The sequence below is a fragment of the Cervus canadensis genome, chromosome 14, assembly GCF_019320065.1.
Source record: "Cervus canadensis isolate Bull #8, Minnesota chromosome 14, ASM1932006v1, whole genome shotgun sequence".
NCBI classification, from domain to species: Eukaryota; Metazoa; Chordata; class Mammalia; order Artiodactyla; family Cervidae; genus Cervus; species Cervus canadensis.
The window spans coordinates 26,923,323-26,946,404 of record NC_057399.1 but is presented as its reverse complement, the minus strand read 5'-3'; the positions used below and the strand labels follow the sequence as shown (position 1 = coordinate 26,946,404).

Here is a 23,082-nt window from a genome sequence, read left to right as displayed (position 1 = left end):
CTTGTCTCTCCAGTGGCTTCTGAGCCCCCCAGCAGGCCCCGGCAGCTCCCCAGACCTGTCTTCACCTTGGGATCCTCTGCCCCCCTGGCAAGCTGAGGACTCAAGATGGCCACCTGCAGTTTCCACAGGAACTCGGCTGTCTGTGCAGCTTGGTCTGCACATCTTCCTAGAACCTGCTCCCCTTCTGCAGCACTGCAGGGGCGAGGACTACACGTGCTTACCTGTTGGAGCCTCTGCAGTGGAAGGGACCAGGTCGCCTTCGAGTGACAGTGCAGTGCTGACTGTCTTCCTCACACATGAGTGTCTGTAGCGAGTGGTCCTGGAAGGCTCCTGTCCCCTGTGTTGTGTACGTGGCAGCCAAGGAAGGTGGCTGCCAACCCCTGTTTAGAACTCCCCCTACCTTTCTCCAGAGGAAAAGGAATGCTCCCCTGCCTCTACCTGTTCTCCCAGCCCCTGCCTCCTTTCTTCCTTGAATATCTAAATTGCTACATATCAGACCTTCACAGACTGAAAACCTCCAGTGTTGCGTACACTGAAGGCTGCTGATTGGCTTATGAGCACGTGGAGACCAGGCCTGACTTCGCTGCACCCGTCCGCCAGTGTAGTAACGTCCTGCCAGTCCTTACACCCTTGCTGAAGCAGGTAGTTGTGGAAATTAGAGCCTGTGGTGGATTTCCCAGGCCTGCTGTGGACTTCCAGAATGACATGTGCTGATCTAGATTTCTGCACTAGATTTGTCTCTCTGTAGCAGTCAGCCATCGTGCCACCGCCAGCCGTGCTGTGACGTCGATACTGTAAGTCAGGACAGTGCCCCCCAGGATGTTTAGGACAAAGGTACAGTCAGTGTGAGCAGAGCGTTCCATTCATCCCACAAGTCTCATCTCTCCTCGGTCCCTCTCTTTCAGTGGCTTCTTCATCCTACCCTCTGGAATGTTCTTCGTTCAGTCAACCATTTTTTTTCTGCCTGTCCAAACCATCCCCATATATTGGTCATCACCCCATGAAACCATTGTTCCATTATGATATGCATTCTGGATGCTCTTCTCTATCAGCTATGTTTACCCTGATGGTTATTTTTTTATGTGGCACAATAAAATATTTGGGGGACATGTCCTATTGAAGTTGCACGTCAGGGAACAAGCTCGTGTCACAGTCATTGGGTTTTTCTTTCTTTCCTCTTCCTTCTGCAAGAGGAAAAGCAAGACGTGCATGACTGTTAGCACCTGTCACATGCTTTCCACATGGAGTTTCATGGTCTGTGCTGTTTCAGGTACAGATGTGTTCACAGGACTTGGCCAACAGGTACATGTTATTTGTCTCTGTCCACAGCCATCCCTGTGCTCAGCTGTGAGGCCGCGACTCAGACTGAGGGAAGACTGGACTTGGCTGCAGTGACCTTGAGGAGAAGGTTGAGATCCCGAGCTTCAAGATGCAGACCGAGGTCTTTGATAGATTACAAGTCTTACATGGACACCAAGCTGCTGGTGGCGAGGTTCCTGGAGCAGTCCTCCTGCACCATGACCCCGGACATCCATGAACTTGTAGAAAACATCAAATCTGTTCTGAAGTCTGATGAGGAGCACATGGAGGAAGCTATCACGAGTGCCAGTTTTCTAGAACAGGTAGTTTTATTATTGGTATCAGGCATAAGTCAGACAACTCGTTTCCACAGCAGCTGAAGCAGCTTCTCTGGTTTCCTGCCCAAGGCACAGGAAACCCATGGTCACTGTTTCAAGGGGAATGGGATGTATTAAGGGGTTAGGAGGTCTGGGGAGGGAGAAGAAGAAGCGGATCTGCTTTCTTTTTAGGAGTGGTGACTTTTCCACAGCCTTCTTGGCCCAAGAGAAGAGAAAACGATTTTCCTGGAAAATGGAAGCATGCCTGGAAAAAAAAGAAAGGGAGAGCCTGGGATGAAAGCTAGGGCTCTGTGGAGCGCAGAGTATGATCAACATTCCATTTCCTAAGTTGAAAGTTTCCCTTGACCTGGCATGTTTTTGACAATGATGGACATACGTGAATTTTAATACTGAAAAGATTTTGGGGGCTGGTCACGTTCCCACGAAATGTTTGGCAAGATTACCTAAACTGATAGACTTAAAGGAATAAAAACCACAGGGATTTTGCAGGGATCAAAAACCACATAGCAATCCCCAGACAAGTTTCAGGTAAAAAGATAAAACTGGACCTGTAAATATCCCGCTTGGGTGTCAGCTTTCTCCTCTGGAAGTGAAGGGTTGGAGTGGGTGGTCTATACACCCACATTTCTGAGTGAATGGGATTTGCCCCTGATGAGAAGTCAGAATGGTCACAGCTTCCCTCACTCATCTCTTTCAAAAGCAATGTTTGCCTTTGGATGTTTGCTCTGTTCCTCTGTGTCTGGGGTGGGCATTGGAGACCTCAGTGAATAGTGGCCCACAGGTGTTACTTGGCTGTGCCTGAGGGTGTTATATGCCCATTAAATACTTCTTTTTCATATAATTTATTTATTTCTTTTTGGCTGTGTTGGGTCTTCATTGCTGTGCGTGGGCTTTCTCTAGTTGCATCAAACGGGGCTATTGTTTAGTTGTCGTGCTCGGGCATCTCACTGCGGTGGCTTCTCTTGTTGGGGAGCATGAGTTCTAGGTCTCACGGGCTCTAGTAGTTTCGGCACATGGGCTTCTGTAGTTGTGGTTCCTGGGCTCTAGAGTACAGGCTCAAGAGTTGTGGTGCGCTGGCTTAGTTGCTCCATGGCATGTGGGGTCATCCTGGATCTGAGACTGAACCCCGTTCTCCTGCATTGGCAGGCGGAGTCTTTACCACTGAGCCACCAGGGAAGCCCCCCAATATTTCTTGAGTTGAGTTGGCCTGATTCTCAGGGTCATTGCCAGCTGCTGTTTCCCTGGGTGTGTTTTTGAGGCAGATTGAACAAATCCCCATCTCACTTTCTTCTCTGTTCCTTTTCCCACCTGCTGGCCTCTTCTTACAGAAGCCAAATTCTGTGCCATCCGTCAGGGAACGTGGGGAGTAGGAGAGCAGTTGTATGAAGAGGTACATGAACCATGGACTCTCTTATTGTTTGCTTTCTAAAAAAATGGTCAACCAGTGGTCTGAGGTCAGCCCCAACTGGTTGCCTGTGTAGAAGAGAGATTTCTATCTGCATGTCCCTGGTCTACTCCGGATGTCACTCCCTGTCCCCTTCCTTCTGTTCAGCCCCAGTTGCCTGATAAACAGAAGCAAGTGTTCGGAGCTGCCAAGTTCTGATGCAGTGAGAGCTGGAACATCTGTGGAGCTGTTGGTCTGGACCTTCAGCAAAGTCTTGCTTAATGGAAGATGGCTTTGAGGAGAAAGAACAGACACTGATAGCTTTTTTGATAGATTTTACTGATAGCTCAGCAGGTGCTATCATTATAAATGTTTACTAGGTCTTTCTGCACAGACTGGGTCAAAGTTCAGGTACAAGGTTATTATAATAGACTTCGTGCCACCTGCCAGGGCTTCCAGAGCTGAACCCCAGTAGTCAGGTGTCATAAGGCCACATCACTCCTCGGAGAGAAGGATGCAGGGACAAGGGGAAGGGAGCTTTTATTTCTGACTCTGCTCAGCTTTGCACATTTTCTCCTTCTCTAGTATTACTGAAACGTGTTTTTCTTTTTAAAGATTTTTTTTTTTTGATGTGGACCATTTTTAAAGTCTTTATTGAATTTGTTACAGTATTGCTTCTGTCGTTTATGTTCTGCTTATTTTGGCAAGAGGTATGTGAGATCTTAGCTCCCTGACCAGAGATGAACCTGCACCCCCCGCATTGGAAGGTGAAATCTTAACCACTGGACCACCAGAAAGTCCCTGGAATGTGTTTTTATATATCCATTTACATTTTTACCAATATCAAAACCACTTGTCTTAACCTACCATGTAATAATAGTAGACAACCATGTAATAATAGTAGATATCTATGAATGTTAGAATTTTCTTCTTAGTTAGGAAACAGCTTTAAAGACAAATATGATAATAGAGTATTGGAAAAATTTAATGTCCCATATTTTGGGGGAATTAAACTTTTAATGACCTTAGAATCTCTGAATGGTGCAAACTAAATGACAAGTCATCCTGATGATTGTTCTGTGATGTTAGATGGTAATAAAGAACTTGAGTTTTCTCCAAGGAGCTTACAGCAATATGTCATACAGACACGACTATGTAATTTAAAAAATTTGACGGTTCTCCCGTTATTAGTCTCAACTGGATCAGAGATTGCCCATTTTTGCCTGTATATGATGTATTTAGAAGTTATGTGTGTGCTACCTTGCAAAATAGATCTAGCAGTAGAAGCACTCTTAAGAGTTATTAATAAATGGTTCTAGTTTTTACGAGATTTATCATATTTTTTATTGAAGTGTTATCAGGTCAATTAGAAACACATTGGTTTAGGTTGACATAAACTTAACCAGACTAGTGGTTATAAAATTTGCAGGTATAGCGGTATCACCTTGTGATACACTTTTAATGATACAGATGCCCTCACCCATTCCAGACTCCCCTGCTATGGGGGGAGCAGGGATTCTATGTTTCTGACAAGCTCCCCTCCTCTCCAGTGATTTGCAGAGCCAGTGAGAATCATAGGGAAATTGGAACAAAAGGTGATAAGAAGAATGTTAAACATAAAGCAGGAAGTTGCAGTAGATAAGTCGATAAGTATGGCAGGCCTACTGTTGAAACAATAGAAAATTGGGGGAATTTCTTAGGAACTTCAGAAAAGAAGCAGTATGGTAAAAGACTCTTTGGAATTTCAAGTGGGTTCCACTTTGGGAAAACACCCTTTTTTCTTCCCCAAGGCAACTAAAATCATGTCCAACTCTTTGGGACCCCATGGACTGTAGCCCACCAGGCTTCTCTTTCTGTAGGACTTCCAGGCAAGAATACTGGAGTGGGTTGCCATTTTCTTCAGGGGATCTTCCCAACCCAGAGATCAAACCTGCATCTCCTGCTTGGCAGGCAGATTCTTTACCACTGAGCCCCCTGGGAAACCCCAAACTGAACATTACCTGGATGGATATTGGAGGCAGGTCTGAGGACCACATCAAGTAAAGTTTAACCTCTTGTCACCCTGTTTATTCTCCCAAAGATCATGGCCCCGATGCAGCCCAGCACTTCCAGGGCCCTGGTGCTGCCCTCGCGGAAACAGCCTGGCCTGCTGCACCTGCGGAGCTGCGGAGATCTGAGCACCTTCGTCCCCGCGGGGAGGCCCCCGGCCGAGAGGAGGCCCCGGCGAGCCGAGGCCGAGAGGCCACACAGCCTCATCGGCGTCATCCGAGAGACTGTTCTGTGAAGCGGCAGGGCTGGGGCTCCTGAGGAGCAGGAAGACAGGTGGGCCCTGGAAGGCAGGGAGCTTCTTGAGAGGACGGGTCCCCTGTCTGTTTCCTGACGGGGAGTTAGGGTGCCCTTCTGGCTTTTCTTCAGAAAGAGGGGGCACTCTGGAGAACATTTATTCCTGCTCCTGGGCTCCCGGGTTCTCCTTTCTGCTGGCTGCAGGCCCTTGACGGGGGAATGACAAGTTCTTCTGGCCCACTTATCTTCTAGATACACCAAGGGGGAGACTGTGAATGAAGCCCAAACCTCTGCCCGGGTCCGCCCTGCTGTGGGCAGAAGCGGCTCAGGATTCGGTGCCCGCTGTACCTCTCACAGTTCTCTTCTGCACTGAGCTCTTGCCTTCTCTGGAAGGGCAGATGTGCTGGCTGCTATGTATTTGCTGCCAACTGAGAGTGGAACTGGCCCAGAAGCAGGGTGATGGACCCCGATATTCTGTGATCGTCAAGCCTCGTGTTAGATCACTTTCAAACCGCATTCTCTTAGGGAAAACAGGAAACTTGTTTGGTGACAAATTTTGATGAAAGAAATTTGGGAGAGAATTCTTGTTGATTCCATTTATTCATGCTTGCAAAACTAGAGATAGCTAAGGCAGAACTGAGAATAAAAATGTTTACCTTGGACCTCCAGGCTCACTGTGTGATATTTGTTTATGTGTAGGTGGCCAGGCCTTATCTTTATGATGGGTTTGGGACTTGGAGCATTGCGGTCAGGTGGGTAGGTCTGGGCAGGCCACCAAACCAGCTTAATCTCGAAAGCACCCAAGCTCCTTGGATAACAATGCTTCCTTCATCCATTCAGCCAGTGCTTGGCTTCACGGAGCTGCCTTCTCCTGGGGCCATGAGCAAGAAATCAGTAAGGTGATTGTAGGTTGAGGATTAGTGCCAAGAAGGAAGGGGGCCGCTAGAGAGGGCTTCTTTGAGGAATGACATTTGAGCTGGACTTGACTTTGTGGGTCAGGGAAGAGTGTTTGAACACTCTGCAGGGAACAGCCAGCAGAAGGACCCCCAGTGCTAGAGACCTTGGTGATAGCAGCCCATAGCGAGGGGAGAGGCAGGAAGAGCTTCAGGCTGGACTTTTTGCTAACAGTGAGGTATGATGGAAGAGCTTGCAGCAGAAGAGTACAGATTTAATTATATTCCAGATGATCACCGTGCCATGTGGAGACTAGTTTAGGGCAGGATGTGGAATTAGGTGGCAGTGAGGAATAAACACAGAGGCCGTACACTGAGGCCGGCTGAGCTTTCTGGGCACCAGCTGGGCTGTAGGTACTGTGCTGGGGGCTTTAGAGTCTCATGTCACCCTCACAGCAGCCTAAGAGATGGAAGCTGTGACTGTCTCCATTTTACCGATGAGGAAAATGAGGTTCAGCAGTTCAGAAGTTAAGTGCTAGAGATGCCACCCAGGCCAATCATCTCTAGGAAGCACTCCGTTCCTCGACGTCCCAAATAGGAGCAGTTTGCCATTTCATGTTTCTGTGAGAAAGTGGTTGCTGAGATTTCTTGCCTGGTTCGTGAAAGCACAGACTCCCCCCTGTTCCAAGCCAACAAACCAGGCCAGAGTGGAAACTGGGATGAGGTCAGGGGACTGAGTTAAGAAGAGGGAAGAGACTGGAGGCATGGAGCTGGGGTGGGAAGTGGGCTGTGGCAGCAGACCTGGAGAAGAGGGAGAGAAGCGGGGCTATAACCAGGGTTGGATCTGGCCCACTTTCCTGGGGCGGGCTGTGTTTATAGAGGAGGTTTATAGGGGCTTCCCAGAATGACGGTTTCTCCCTTCTCATCTGCTTGTGCCCAGGCACTGAATTCCCCATGCAAGTGAGCAGTCTTTCCTGCAAGCCCTCGCTGTCAGCATCATAGCTGGGGCTTGGCCCACTTCTCTGGGGCACACCCCTACCCTCTTTGAGGGTCTCCACTGTGGTACAAGCCCCCGCTCAAGCTCGCTGTCACCATAAACTGCCTGTATAGCCCTGTCTGGTTGTTCTCCTTCACTGCTCTTTATTTTCCCCAACCGTGTGGCTCCAGATGAGGTCCATAAGCTCTCAGTCACCAATCTGCTGCCCCCTCTCCATGGCTGGGGAGAGAAGGACTGCCTTGGTCCTCTCAGCCGTGGCTGGCCTTTCTCACCTTTCTAGGCTTATGCGAGAGCATCCCTTTCCATCTTCCTTCTGAAGTCCTTCCCACTCACCTCCACGTGCCACTGTGGACCTCACCATGTACCCTAAAGGCTCCACAAAGGTAGGTGGGGGCTGCAGGTGTGGACAGTGTCTGCCTATAGCCTTCAGGGAACAGTCACAGAGGTGGTCCCAGCCATCCTGAAGAAAAGGAAAGAGTCAGAAACAACCAGAAAAGGAAAGGGGAACACAAAGACTGAGGGCATCACCTGATGCATATCAGGAGGAAGTGAAGACCTGTCTCAGCTTTGGAGAATTGACCCACAGCCTTGGGCCTGTCCCATGTATTTCCGGGATATGAAGGTATTGGTGAACTCAGATAACTGACTTCTGCCTTGCTTCTCAGGCTTTAAGGAATATGAAAGTAAAAAATGTTTATTACAATATATATTTACCCTGGGAGGGAACTTCGAGGCCATGCAGTTCATCTCCCTGTGAGGCTGCTGGGTGTGATATACTTTCAAAAATTATTTATTTTTAATTGTAATAGTTGATGGCAAAGAGCTGGACACAACTGAGCAACTAATACTTCAACTTTCTTTCTCATAGTTGATTTGCAATGTTGATTTCAGGTGTATGGCAAAGTGATTCAGTTATATATATATATATACACATATATATACATACATACACACACACACATATATATGGGCTTCTCAGGTGATGCTAGTGATGAAGAACCCACCTGCCAATGCAGGAGATGTAAGAGATGCGGTATCGATCCCTGGGTTAGAAAGAACCCCTGGAGAAGGAAATGGCAACCCACTCCAGTATTCTTGCCTGGAGAATCCCATGGACAGAGGAGCCTGGCAGGCTACAGTCCATAGGGTTGCCAAGAGTCGGACACGACTGAAGTGATTTAGCACACATATATGTATATATGTGTATATATATTCTTTTTCATATCCTTTTCTCTTATAGGTTATTATAAAGTAGTATAGTTCCCTGTAATATACTTTGAAGTACATCGGCATTAATAATGTGATATTCATGTGCGTGTGTGATTGAATATACCAGGGAAGGTAGCCCTTTTGTGCTTAGAGTACCTTAAGAATCCAGTCCAGACGTGGTAACAAAACATCTCAAAAGTAGTTATCAAAATTATACCAGAGATTGATTAATTGGCATGAGGGGTCTTTTCACTGGTGAAATAAATGATGTTTAGGATCTTGGCTGACCCAAAGCACAGGACAGTCAGTTCTGCACCAGCGGGGAATGAGAGCCTAGTCTCCACTCCATGAGACCGTCACATGGATCAAGTCACAGGATCAGGTCACAGGCTGCTTCTTCAGAATGTTGTCTTTGCCTCAGCCTTTCATGCAAGTTGTGTGTCTGAGGACAGAGCAAGATTTTCCCAAGCTTATGAGCTGTTCCATGCAGGCTTGCTAGTGAGTATTTGTGTCTGGCTGGCAGAATTTCCCCAAGACTTCCTTTCTCTTGAAAGTTCCAACTAGCAGTTAGGGATAGGGAAGGGGTCTATGGCCGCTGACTACCTGAGGTTGTCCATACTTAGTGGAAGAAGCAGAATTTGCTGAACAGCCACATTTTCTAGATCCAGTCACACTGCTTCTTCAGTTGGCAGATGGAGAAACTGAGGCAGAGAGCTAAATGCAGAACAGTGGCAGGAGGCCAGTGCTTCTGGCTCCTGGACCGGGGCTGCTGGTGTGGGTCACAGCTTCTCAAACAGATGAAGAACCAGTTTTTTCCCTTCCAACCTGTCTCAGACCAAGAATGTTTGTAAATTATAACAAACTGACTATAAACTGTCATGGCAGCTCAGGCTGCCATAACAGCATACCACAGATTAGGTGGCTTAAACAATGGAAATATTTATTTCTCACAGTCCTAGAGGCCAGGAAGTCCAAGATCAAAGTGCCAGGTGATTCAGCATCTGGTGAGAAAAGCCACCTTCCTGGCTTATAGACAGCCACCTCCTGCTGTGTCCTCACATGGCGGAGAGTGAGCTCTGGTCTCTTCATCTTCTTGTGAGGGCACTAATATCATCATGGGAGCTTCATCCTCATGACCTCCTCTAAACTCAGTCCTCTGCCAAGGGTCCCACATCCAATTACCATGACCCTGAGAATTAGGGCTTCAATATACGAATTTTGAGGGGACATAAATGTTCAGTCTACATAGTGATTTACCATGGGCCTCCCAGGTGGCCAAGAATCTGCATGTCAGTGCAACAGACTCAGGTTCGACCCCTGGGTCAGGAAGATCCCCTGGAATAGGAAATGGCAACCCACTCCAGTATCCTTGTCTGGAAAATTCCTTGGGCAGAGGAGCGTGGCTGGCTACAATTCATGGGGTCCCAAAGAGTCGGACACAACTGACAGACTGAACACACAGTGATTTACCAGGAAACTGAAATAATAGTAATTTATAAAAAGGTATATGAAATGTAACTGCCCCCTTGTATTAGATTTTATTTTTAAGAGCAGTTGTGGGTTCATAGCAAAACGAGTGTTCTCATAAACTTCCTACCCCAGCACATGCACAGACTCACCCACAATCAACATCCCTCACCAGAGTTGTATATGCCTCATAATAGAACCCATATTTGTGTGATTCTCACCCAAAGTCCATAGTTTATACAGTGGTTCACTGTTGATGTTGTATAGTCTATGAGTTTTAACAAATGAATGACATGTATCTATCATTATACTGTGCTCAGTCACTCAGCTGTGTCCCCATGGACTGTAGCCCATCAGGCTCCTCTGTCCACGGGATTATCTCAGCAAGAATTCTGGAGTGGGTTATCATTTCCTACTCCAGGGGCTCTTCCTTACCCAGGGATCAAACCCACATCTGCTTTGGCAGGCAGATTCTTTAGCACTGAGCCACCAGGGAAAACCCAACTATCATTATACCATACAGAACACTTTGTCTGCCCTAAATATCCTTAGCGCTCTTCCCTGCAACCCCTGGCAACCAATAGTCCCTTTACTGCCTTCATGGTTTTGCTCTTTCCAAAATATCATGTAGTTGGAGCACAGACTAGAAAGCTGCTTCAGATTAGCTTCTTTCATTTAGTATTATTCATGCAACTTTCCTCCATATCTTTCCATGGCTTAATGGCTCCTTTGACGCCCTTATTAAATTATTAGATTCAACAGTCATAATAGAACTCTATCCAGTTAACACTTCAAACACCTTCATTTTCTGAACTTGCTCTTGTCAGGGACCAGGAACAGAGTTCTTCGCTGATCTGCAGCCCACACTTTGCATGGTGCTGGTCAGGGTTCTTCCTCTAGCCTGAGTTTGCCAGTTCTGTGTGGTTCCGTGTGGACACTGATGGAGTGGGAGGGATTGATGAACTGGGAAAAGGGCAGGCAGACAGCCTCAGGGTTCATGAGTCTCCAAGGGTTCCTGACAGCTGAGGCTCCCCTCACAGAGAAGCCCACACTGCCACAGTCCTACACGCTGGCGAGTCCTTTAGGACTAGGAAGAACTGGCAGAGGAAAAAGGCAGCTGTGGCCTCCACCCAGCAGGAGAGGAACTGGGGAAGCAGAACAAAGGAGCGCATCTTCACCCCTCCAGGCGAAGGGGGTGAGACTAGGGGCCTGGACAGGGGCATCTTTGTTTACATCAATTTCCTCCCCATGACTCTCCAAGTCTGGGGCCAAAAGGCATTGCATGTCTTGCATTTCTTTCTGCAGGAGCCTTCATCTTCCCACTCTTTCAGCAGGTATTAATTGAGCTCCTGAGTAGCAGGGAGTGAGCCAGGTACTGAGAAAATGCTGAGTAGGGGGAGAAGGACAGACTTCCCCTGGTGACTCAGACAGTAAAGAATCTGCCTGCAGTGTAGGACACCTTGGTTCCATCCCTGCGTTGGGAAGATTCCCAGGAGAAGCGCATGGCAACCCACTCCAGTATTCTTGCCTGAAATCCCATGGACAGAGGGGACTGGCAGTCTATAGTCCATGGGGTCGCAAAGAGTTGGACTTGACTGAGCAACTAACACCACAAATAATAATAATTGCAAAGTTAACATTTTTCTTGACTGCTGCTGATAGCTCTGAGGGACTGTTCCCAAGAGGTAAGGGAGGGGCCAGTATGTACAGGAGTATTTGTTGGAAAAAAAAAGCTAGTATGATATCAAAAGATTACTACTGACTGATCACAAAAAAACAGATATCTCAAGGTAATGGTTTTGGTGTTTTTCAATGTGTAAGAAGATGTAAGAATCTGGGCTCCTTGACATTGTTCTTTAGACATGCATCTTAACTATGTAGGCCTGATATCTTGTTTTTCTCCACCCTGAGTTCGCCTCTGTGCACAAAATTAGGGACAGCTGCAGTGCAGCGGCTGATGGCAGGTAACATCCCTTGTGTACTGGAATAGCCGGCAGTATTCTTTGTTTTCTGAATTGCAGGTAACATTCTTTTTTGTCTGCAGAGCTATGGAAAGGTAAAGGAAATATACCACTGGAACACATAGGAATTGAAACATTAACACCAATATATGACTTCAAAGTAGTAATCATAACTAACATTTATTGCGAGCCCTTCCCTTACTAACTTAGGTAGTTTTCATGATAACCTTCATAATTCAGCGCATGGTCAGCCACCCAAGATGGCTGTCTTTTTGCTCTCTGAACAACCCCTGCATGATCAGTGCCTGCTTTACCTACACCCTACTCACATGACTGACCTTTTTACCTATTCCCCCAGGCCCCAGCTGGTGATTGTTCCTATCAAGGGGGCAGTGAGGGGCGCACCCCTCTGCTGGTTTCCCTGGTAACCAATGAGCCAACCTGATTTCAATTCTCCTATAAATTGAAAGGCTTCTCCCACTTGGGAGCGAAGCCTGCCGCCATGTCTTGACCATCATTGGCCACACACGTTGGGGTGTTGCTCCAGGATATTGCTTCAGAAAAGTAAGCTCCCCCGTTTATAAACCATTGATGTCTTTGTCACTGACTCCGGGTTCTTTCTACCATCTTGAGGCTGGGCTAGTACAGGTTGTAGGCTTCCTGGGCGCATCCCAACAACTGGAGAAGCAGCCAGCAGATGACGGAGAAGACTCCCACAAGTGCTGAGATGTCGGGGAATACGGGACAGGGAATGAAATGTTGTGGGTCAGGGGCGGGAATGTCCGCTAGCATGTGGGGCTCGAAAGTGTTAACACAAGTTTGAAAAGTCAGAGTTTGGAGCAGAGAAAGGTTTTTTGCAAGGCCCATTCAAGGAGGGAGGTGACTCATGTCCTAAAAAGCCTTGAGCCTCCTGAAGGTTTTCAGCAAAGCAATTTTAAAAGCCAGGTGACGGAGGGGGTGTTGCAGGGTCTGTGATCAGCTTGTGCACAATTCTCTGATTGACTGGTGGTGTCACAGGGATTAACATTATCCGTCCTTAGGCTCTAGGAGGCCTGGGGCTCTGTGCTCCTGTCCTCAAGTATTTAACATCTTCCATTTGTTGGAGAGGGAGAGATTTTTCACACCAGCAAAACGATTTAGGAAATGTGTACCAAATATCATCTAGGTACTTCAGAGAGGAGCTGAAGCAGAGGATATGGGGGAAGGCCTGTCCTGGGAAGGCCCCACAGGGTCCTGCTTGGTTACAGAAGTTGCAGGTGTAATCCTGGGTAGCCGTCCACTAACACACGGGTTCCGAAAGTTCCAAGGGTGACCCTGAAAGTTGGGGAAATCCCAGGGTGGCCATCCACTAGTATGTGGGGCCCTGTGGTGGCCGTCCTTGATGAATGGGGACTGCCAAGAGACAAGAGATCTGGGGAACAATGGTCTGCATGGGCTCTGTATCGTATCAAAGGGTTGTTATTGCTCAGTCGTGTCCGACTCTGCGTCCCTACAAACTGCAGCATGCCAGGCTTTGTAATTGGTTAAGCTCGCTCTCTAGAAGAAACTGGTATTTATCCTCATGTGCCTTTGTGATGTAAATGATATACCTGGACTCTCAGGAAGTTTAACCTTGAGTGATCTCTAAGAGTGAGGGCATGGGGGAGGGGGAGAATTTTAAGGTTGAACTCTGTAGGAATAATTATGTTTTGGGAATGTCTGTCTAAAATAATCTCTCCAGATTTCAGAAACTTGAAAGTAAACTAAGTTAGTTTTTTGTCTTTGTTTTTTAATTGACATATAAATTGATAAATTGATTTGCAGTGTTGTGTTAGTTTCAGGTATATAGCAAAGTGATTCAATTATACATATTTTTAAAATCTGTTTTCTAATTGATGTATAAATTGATAAATGAATTGATTTGCAATGTTGTGTTAGTTTCAGGTGTATAGCAAAGTGATTCAGTTATGCATATACATATATTCACTTTTTTAGATTCTTTTATAGGTCATTGCAGAATATTGAGTAGAGTTCCCTGTGCCGTACCGTCGGTCCTTGCTGGTTATCTACCTTATACATAGTAGTTGTCTGTGTGTGTGTTCATCGCAAGTTACTGATTCATCCCTCCCCTCCAGGTTTCCCCTTTGGTGATTATAAGTTTGTTTTCGATATCTGTAAGTCTGTTTCTGTTTTATAAAGAATTCATTATATCATTTTTTAAAAAATTTCACATGAGGTATATCATATGATGTTTGTCTTTCTCCGCCTGACTTACTTAGTGTGATGATCTCTAGGTCCATCCATGTTGCCACAGATGACATGATTTTGTTCTTTTAATGGCTGAGTAATACTCCATTGTGTATATGTACCACATGTTCTTTATCCATTTCTCTGTTGATGAATATTTAGGTTGCTTCCATTCATTGTCTATTGTGACAAAGAAAGGGTTCCCAGGTAGTTCTAGTGGTAAAGAATCTGCCTGCTAAGGCAGGAGGAGCAAGAGACATGGGTTTGATTCCTGGGCCAGGATGATCCTCTGGAGGAGGAAATGGCAACCCCCTGCAGTATTCTTGCCTGGAGAATTCCATGGATGGAGGAGCCTGAAGGGCTGCAGTCCATGGGGTCGCAAAGAGCTGGACACAGCTTGAGCAACTGAGCGCAGCACAGATTGTGCTGCAGTGAACGTGGGTGTGCGTGTGCCCTTCCAGATTATGGTTTTCTCCAGATATGTGCCCAGGAGTGGGACTGCTGGGTCACATGGTAGCTCTGTTTTTAGTTCTTGAAGGAACCTCCATACTGTTGTCCATAATGGCTGCACCAGTTTACATTCCCGCCAACAGTGCAAGAGAATGCTCTTTTCCCCCTGCCCTTTCTGTTACTGAAAGGTGAGGGGTCCGGCTGCTCGCTGCTCAAAAGCCAATAAACAGGCCAGGTTGGTGGAAAGGAAAGTTTGCTTTATTTCAGCCAGCACCTAAGGGGGAGGGCAGACATCTGTCCAAAGGCTGACTCCCCCCGACTGGCAACCAGGGGGCAAGAGCTTTAATAGAAAGAGGGGGCTACATGCCGAAACAGCACAATCATCTATGACAGTGATCTTCAAATTTGTTTTCGGTGGTCTGACCAGTGTCATCTTGGTTGTTTTAGATACAGTTAATCTTCAGTTGCAGGTTTGGTTTGTTTCCATTTCTTTGAGGCCAGTTCTTGGAATTGTGGCCCCTCATGTCATGGGTACGGTCTGGTCATCACGTAGTTAACTTCTCCACCTGGGGTTTCAGTGTCTATAAAAGACAGCTCACGGGATATGGCTCAGAATATTATCTAAAGCCCTTGAGCAGGAACTAAAGGTCCTTGACTATACTTAGTTCAGTTCAGTTCAGTCGCTCAGTCGTGTCTGACTCTTTGTGACCCCATGGACTGCAGCACACCAGGCCTCCCTGTCCATCACCAACTCTCGGAGTTTACTCAAACTCATGTCCATTGAGTCATGACTACATTATTATTATTTGGTCTCCTCTGACTGTTTTCCTTTGCTTTTGTGTGTTCTTATCTCTCAGATTAAACTTATTATTGACTAAAGTTGTTCACAGGCAAAAGGCAGGCGGAGGACATGGGGTGAGGGGGGCAAGAAACATAGGCTCCTGCCCCATTGGATCTCCAGCATTTATTATTTGTAGACCTTTTGATGATGACCATTCTAACTGGTATGAAGTGATACCTCATTGTAGTTTTGATTTGCATTTCTTTGATAATTAGTGATGTTGAACATCTTTTCATGTGCTTTTTGGCCATCTATATGTCTTTGGAGAAATGTCTGTTTAGATATGCCCATTTTTTTATTTTTATTTTTTGTCATAGAGCTGAATGAGTTATTTATAAATTTTGCAGATTAATCCCTTATTGGTTGCATCATTTGCAAATATTTTCTACCATTCTGTGGGTTGTCTTTTTTTTTTTCCATTTATTTTTATTCGTTGGAGGCTAATTACTTTACAATATTGTAGTGGTTTTTGCCATACATTGACATGAATCAGCTATGGATCTACATGTGTTCCCCATCCTGAACCCCCCTCCCGCCTCCCTCTCCATCCCATCCCTCTGGGTCTTCCCAGTACACCAGCCCGGAGCACCTGTCTCATGCATCCAACCCGGGCTGGTGATCTGTTTCATGCTTGATAGTATACTTGTTTCAATGCTGTTCTCTCTGAACATCTGTGGGTTGTCTTTCTGTTTTGTTTATGGTTTCCTTTGCTGTGTAGAAGCTTCTAAGTTTAATTAGGTTCCATTTGTTTATTTTTGATTTTATCTTCATTACTCTCAGAGGTGGAAAAGATATTGCTGCAATTTATGTCAGGGAGTGTTCTGCCTGTGTTTTCCTCTAAGAATTTTACAGTGTCTGGCCTTATATTTAGGTTAGAGAATGTTATGATTTCACTTTTTTTACATGTAGCTGTCCAGTTTTCCCAGCACCACTTATTGAAAAGACTGTCATTTCTCTGTTATATATTCTTGCCTCCTTTATCATAGATTAATCAACCATGGGAGCATGGGTCTATTTCTGGGCTTTCTAGCCTGTTCATTTATCTATATTTCTGTTTTTGTGCCAGTACCATACTGTTTTGGTGACTGTAGCTTTGCAGTATGGTTTAAAGTCAGGGAGCCTGATTCCTCCAGCTCTGTTTTTCCTTCTCAAGATTACTTTGGCTATTTGAAGTCTTTTGTGGTTCCATACAAATTAAAAAAGACTAAATTCTAGTTCTGTGAAAAATGCCCTTGGTAATTTGACAGGGATTGCCTTGAATCTGTGGATTGCCTTGAATCTGTAGATTGCCTTGGGTATTATAGTCATTTTGATAATATTGATTATTCCGGTCCAAGAACATGGTATATCTTTCCATCTGTGTCATCTTTGATTTCTTTCATCAGACTCTTATAGTTTTTGGAGTACAGTCTTTTGCGTTAGGTAGGTTTGTTCCTAAGGTATTTTATTCTTTTTGATGCAATGGTAAATGGGATTGTTTCCTTAATTTCTTTTTCTGATCTTTCATTGTCAGTGTATAGGAATGCAAGAGATTTCTGTGTATTAATTTTGCATCCTGCAACTTTACTGAATTCATTGATGAGCTGATAGATTTCTGGTAGCATCTTTAGGATTTCCTGGGTATAGTATCATGTCATTTGCAAACAGTGACAGTTTTACTTCTTTTCCAGTTTGGATTCCTTTTATTATTATTATATTATTATTATTTTTTTTCTTCTCTGATTGCTGTAACTAGGACTTCCAAAACTATGTTGAGTAAAAGTGGCCAAAGTGGACATCTGAACACTTTCAGCTTTTCACTGTTGAGAATGATGTTGGTTGTGGTTTTGGTAAGTTTACTCTATTCCCACTTTCTGGAGAACTTTAATCATAAATGGGTGTTGAATTTTGTCAAAAGCTTTTATTGCATCTATTGAAATGATCATACTTTTTTTTTATTCTTCAGTTTGCTAATGTGATGAATCACACTGATTGATTTGCAGATATTGAAGAATCTTTGCATTCCTGGGATAAATCCCAGGTTATCACAATGTATGATCTGTTTAACACATTATTGACTGGAGATGTATTAATACATCTTTTGTTACCTGAATATTGTTGGCTGGAGAAGTATCAATAGGTTTTTAGAGAGTGATATAATTAACATGACTGTGAAAAGTTTAAAATAGATCAAGGGTTTATTATACAACTTATGATTGTCATTATCATTCACATTTTGCTCCATTAGGTTTTTGTTCCAATCTTGTATATATAATAAATGTAAAATTTTCAAAATATGATGCATCATGAAATTATGAGTGAAGAATTTTTCGGTGAATTTTATGCTAATACTGTCTCTGATTGTCTGAGCAACATATATACTAGTGTTTCAGAACATGATAGTTCTTCAGAATATAGTCCTGATTCAAACAATGTGAATATTAGACCAACAAAAAGACAAAAAACCTTAGTGATTGATTCTGATACAGAAAGTGAAAATGAAACTGATGATACTGGAGAATGTTCTTTTGCTTCTGCAGATGCATGAATTGAGATATTTCATGAAAATTAAAAAACTTTACAGGTGTGTCAGGTGTAACCATACAATGTAATAACCTGCACAGTGTTAGTGAAATAACAGTTAATTTTTGGCTGGTCAAAATAAAAGTTGCCAGCCACAGGCATTAGTTTCTGCAAAAAACCCCCCCAATGAGTTAACGTATTATTGGATTCGATTCATTAATATTTTGTTGAAGATTTTCGCATCTATGTTCATCAGTGATATTGGCCTGTAATTTTCTTTTTTGTGTTATCTTTGACTGGCTTTGGTATCAGGGTAGCCTCGTAGAATGAGTTTGGGAGTGTTTCTTCCTCTGCAGTTCTTTGGAATAGCTTCAGAAGGCTAGGTGTTAACTCTGGATGTCTGATAGAATTTGCCTGTGAAGCCATCTGCTCCTGGACTTCTGTTTGTTGGAAGTTTTTTAAAATTTAATTTTATTTGTTTTTGGTTGCACTGGGTCTTGGTTGCTGTGCAGGGGCTTTTCCTAGTTGCAGTGAGCGGGGGCTTCTCTTCATTGCGGCGCACAGGCTTCAGTGACTTCTCTTGTTGCAGAGCGCAGGCCCCAGACACCTGGGCTCTAGAGCTCAGGTGCAGTAGTTGTGGCACATGGGCTTAGCTGTCACCTGGCATGTGGAATCTTCCCGGGCCAGGAATCAAACCCATGTCCCCTGCATTGGCAGGTGGATTCTTACCCACTGGACCACCAGGGAAGTCCCTGATGGAAGGTTTTAAATCACAATTTCAATATCAGTACTTCTGGCTGGTCTGTTCATAAATTCTATTTCTTCCTGGTTCAGTCTTGGGAGAGTGTACCTTTCTAAGAAATTGTCCATTTTTTCTAGGTTGTCCATTTTTTTGACATATAGTTGCTTGACGTTATCTCTTAGTAGCCTTTGTATTTCTGTGGAGTCCATTGTAACTTTTTTGAGTTCTGATTTTATTGATTTGCGCCCTGTCCCTTTTTTCTTGATGAGTCTGGCTAAACTTTTATCAATTTTATCTTTTCAAAGAATCAACTTTTATTTCATGGATCTGTGTACTGTTTTCTTCATCTGTATTTCATTTATTTCTGGTTTGATCTTTATGATTTCTTTCCTTCTACTAACTGGCTTCTCTTTGTTCTTCTTTCTCTAGTTGCTTTAGGTGTAACCTTAGGTTGTCTACATGAAACTTTTCTTGTTTCCTGAGCTAATAATTGATGATCTAACCTTCCTGCTTAGGACTACTTTTGCCAGCCTGGCCAGTAGGGAGACGAGACTCCCCTTACCCCATGGGTCAGCAGCTGGGATTAGACCAAGGAGTGGTAGCCTTGGAGCCAGGCAGTGAGGTTCTAGCTGACTACTCACTGTATGGCTTTCGCTGAGTCCTATTCCTGTTTAGGACATTGGTTTCCTTATTTGGAGAAGGAAATGGCAACCCACTCCAGTATTCTTACCTAGAAAATCCCATGGATGGAGGATCCCGGTAGGCTACAGTCCATGAGGTCGCAAAAAGTCGGACACGACTGAGCGACTTCACTCACTTGGAAAACAAGGGGCCTGCAAAGTGTGTCTAAGATTCCTCATTTGCTCAACCACTATCTGAGATTTTAACCTGTCTGGATTTGGCATTTCTAAAGGGGTGTCACCAGAGGGCGCCAAATCCTAGCTCTTGCTAGTGATGAGCGCTCAGAGGAGGTGATGAGGAGTGTGAGCTGAGTGTGATGGAAGTGTGTGTTTGAGTGGAAACAAAACCACTCAAGGGGTGTATGTGTGTGTATGCATGTGTGCATCACCAGAGTTCTTACCACCACCTACATTTGCCACTATCACACTCCACCCCACTGCCTTCATCTCCAACCACGCTGCCTCCAGGACTCCCTTCGGGCCTGTGTGTGTGCTGTCCCTTCAGCTTGGAACCACAGGGCCCTCTTTACTGTCCCTCAGTGAGGCCTTCTCTATCTCATATAAAATGATACCTCCAAACTCAGTCCATGTTTGTGTATTTTTATTTAGAAAAATTTGGTAAAATATACATAATATGAAATTTACCTATAACTATTTTTTAAGTGTAAAGTTTTCTAGCATTAAGTACATTCCCATTAATGTGCATCTATAACTACCACCCATGTTCAGAACATTCTCCATCTTCTAAACTGAAATTCCATATCCATTAACCAATAACTCTCCAATCTGCCTTCCCTCACCCCTTAGCAACCACCATTCTTCCTGTGTCTATAAATTTATCTAGTCTAGGTAGCTCATTAAAGTGGATTCGTATAACATTTGTCACTTGCTTGTCTTTTTTTTTTCATTTTTATTAGTTGGAAGCTAATCACTTTACAATATTGTAGTGGTTTTTGCCATACATTGACATGAATCAGCCATGGATCCATATGTGTTCCCCATCCCGATCCCCTCTCCCGCCTACTTGCTTGTCTTTAAGCTTTGTCCATGTTGTGCATGTGTCAGAATTTTCTTCCTTATTAAGGCTGTATAATATTCCATTTTATATGTATACCACATTTTGTTTATTCATTCATCCCTTGATAGATACTTGAGTTGCTTCCACTCTGCCTACTGTATATAAAGCTGCTATGAACCTGGGTGCACAAATATCTGCTGGAGTCCCTGCTTTTTATTTTTTTTCTGTGCTTTATTTTTCTGCATGGCTTTTATTATCATCCACAGTCCTCCTTCTCACCCCAACTAGAGATGCAAATGATTTCTGCTTAGAAAAGAGAATTCCAAAGGTGATTATTATAGGGCTTTAAAGGACATTAACCAATTATATCTAACCTAGCAGTTTCATTCTAATTCCTTTTTAAAGGGTCTGTGCAGAGAGGGAGGGAGAAGGGGAAGCTAAGCCCTGCCCCCAGCACCTGGAGCAGAGTCTAGCCTGCAGGTGGGGCAGCTTTTTTTTTTTAATTGAAGCATATTCTGTTTGCAGTGTTGTGTTAATTACTACTGTATAGCAAAGTGAATCAGGTATACATACATGTACATTCTTTTTTTTTAAGTTGTTTCCATTATGGTTTATCACAGCATGCTAAATATAGTTCTCTGTGCGATACAGTAGGACCTTGTGGTTTATCCTTTCTGTATATAGAAGCTATATCTGCTAACCCAAACCTCCCACTCCATTCCTCCCACAACCCCACCCCCCTTGGCAAACAGCAGTTGTTCTCTATGTCAGGATTCTGTTTCATAAATAGGTTCATTTGTGTTGTATTTTGGATTCCAGGTATAAATGATATTATGTGGTATTTCTTTCTGACTGACTTCACTTAGTATGATAATCTCTGGTTGCATCCATGTTGCTGCAAATGGCATTATTTGATCTTTTTATGGCTGAGTAGTATTCCGTAGTGTATATATACACCATATCTTCTTTATTCATTCATCTGCTCATGGATATTTAGGTTGATTCCATTTCTTGACTATCGTGAATATTGCTGCTATGAACACAGTGGTGCATGTATCTTTTTGAATTATAGTTTTGTCTGTATATATGCCCAGGAATAGGATATCTGGATCATATGGTAATTCTATTTTTAGTTTTCTGAGTAACTTCCATACTGTTCTCCACAGTGGCTGCATCAACTTATATTCCCACCAACAGTGTAGGAGAGTTCTCTTTTCTATACACCTTCTCCAGACTTTGTTATTTGTAGACTTTTTAATGATGGCCATTCTGACCATCATTATGGTCAGAGGTATGAGGTCGTACCTCAGTGTAGTTTTGATTTGTAGTTCTCTAATAATTAGTGATGTTGGGCATCTTTTTATATGCCTATTGGCCATCTATATTTTTTCTTTTGAGGTTTAGGTCTTCTGCCCATTTTTGAATACACTTTTAGGAGTTTTTTGTTGTTGTTCTTGTTGACTTGTATGAGCTGTTTGTATATTTTGGAAATTAAGCCTTTGTTTCATTATTTGCCAATATTTTCTCCCATTCTGTAGGTTGTGTTTTCATTTTAAGCTTGTAAGTGTATTAGGTCCTATTTATTTATTTTTGCTTTTGTTTTTGTTGCCTTGGGAAACTGACCTAAGAACATACTAGTACGATTGAGTTCAGAGAATGTTCTGCTTATGTTCTCTGGATTTTATGGTGTCATGTCTTATGTTTAAGTCTTTAAGAAGTGAGGAAGCTTTAACTGAATAGCCATTGAGGTTTACAAAAGATAGGAACCTGGAAAGAAAACTGTAAGAACCAAGAGTGAAAAAAATATAATGCTGAGTTCATCAGCTGTGACAGAGCGGGGATCCTAACACAGTTGGAGCAGCTGGAAAAAAAAAAAAAAGTCCGCCTGTTTCCTCATCTAGAAGATGGGCACCTCATGGGATCCACCTCTTGAGGGCGCTGCGGGGTTAACTGAATTAATCTGTAAAGTGCTGAAACAGCGCCTGGCACATAGAAGGTGCTGAAAGATGGGCTATTTCTCATTCTCCAAGTTGTGACTTCTTCACACCAGTGAGATGTGTTTTCTCTCCACTTTCCTGTACAGCGGACATCTCTGTGTGGAGACCTGCCTTTGTGAGAGGGGAGAAAGGTGGGGAGGGGGCCCTGGGGCCAGGCTGCAGGAGGCTACCCCAGGACCTCTGGTACGGGCGCAGTTCCATCCCCAAAGGCTTGCAGCAGCCCCGACTCGCAGACCCTCAGGGGCTGGGACTGGGCTCTGCAGGAAGCGGTGTCCACAGAGGAAAAATGTCACGGGCATTTTTACTTTAGAAACAGGGCTAGACACTCTGTGTTAGTGCACTGGGGGCCCCAACCACCACTGGCAGAAGGCGTGTCATGCCCAGCAAACTTCAAAACGCAGAATTGCCAAGAGCTCAGGAGAACCCCGAGCCAGTGGATGTGGGGGAGATGGGACAGGGAACGTTTTCCTTCTGCAGTCCACTTAAGCAGGGCCACCTCCCCTCCCTGGAGATTTCTTGGGGCAGGTAATTCACTGCTGCTTCCCTCCCCTCACCGAGAAGCCCAGAGGACTCCTGTGTCCCCTGCAGTGTGCTCCCAGGAGGTCGACGAGACAGTGGACTCCCTGCTTTGACAGCTGACGCAGCCTCTTGTGTTTTCTCGCTGAACTGATTCACAGGACTGCCCGTTTAGGCAATGGGCTCTGGGCACTGAGCAGGCCCCGCGGGATGGGTAGGAGGTGGCCTTTTTGAAGGATGACCTCTTTCCCTCACTTTCAGTCTTGTCCCTCCCCTGAA

General features: G+C 44.5%; 1 protein-coding gene across 2 annotated transcripts in view; it reads left to right on the top strand.

The window, feature by feature from the left end:
- The window catches only part of FAM189A2 (family with sequence similarity 189 member A2), a 74,380-nt gene extending 68,414 nt beyond the window's left edge, over positions 1–5,966 (top strand). Inside the window, exons 10-12 of one of the 2 annotated variants that reach the window (XM_043487032.1) lie at positions 1,330–1,622; positions 5,102–5,343; positions 5,557–5,966. In XM_043487032.1, the coding sequence (XP_043342967.1) occupies positions 1,330–1,622; positions 5,102–5,305 (497 nt within the window). In that variant the 3' untranslated portion in view covers positions 5,306–5,343; positions 5,557–5,966. Of the gene's footprint in view, positions 1–1,329; positions 1,623–5,101 lie in introns of both variants that reach the window. The other variant, XM_043487031.1, reaches the window with a different exon arrangement.
- The last annotated feature ends 17,116 nt before the right edge of the window (positions 5,967–23,082 follow it).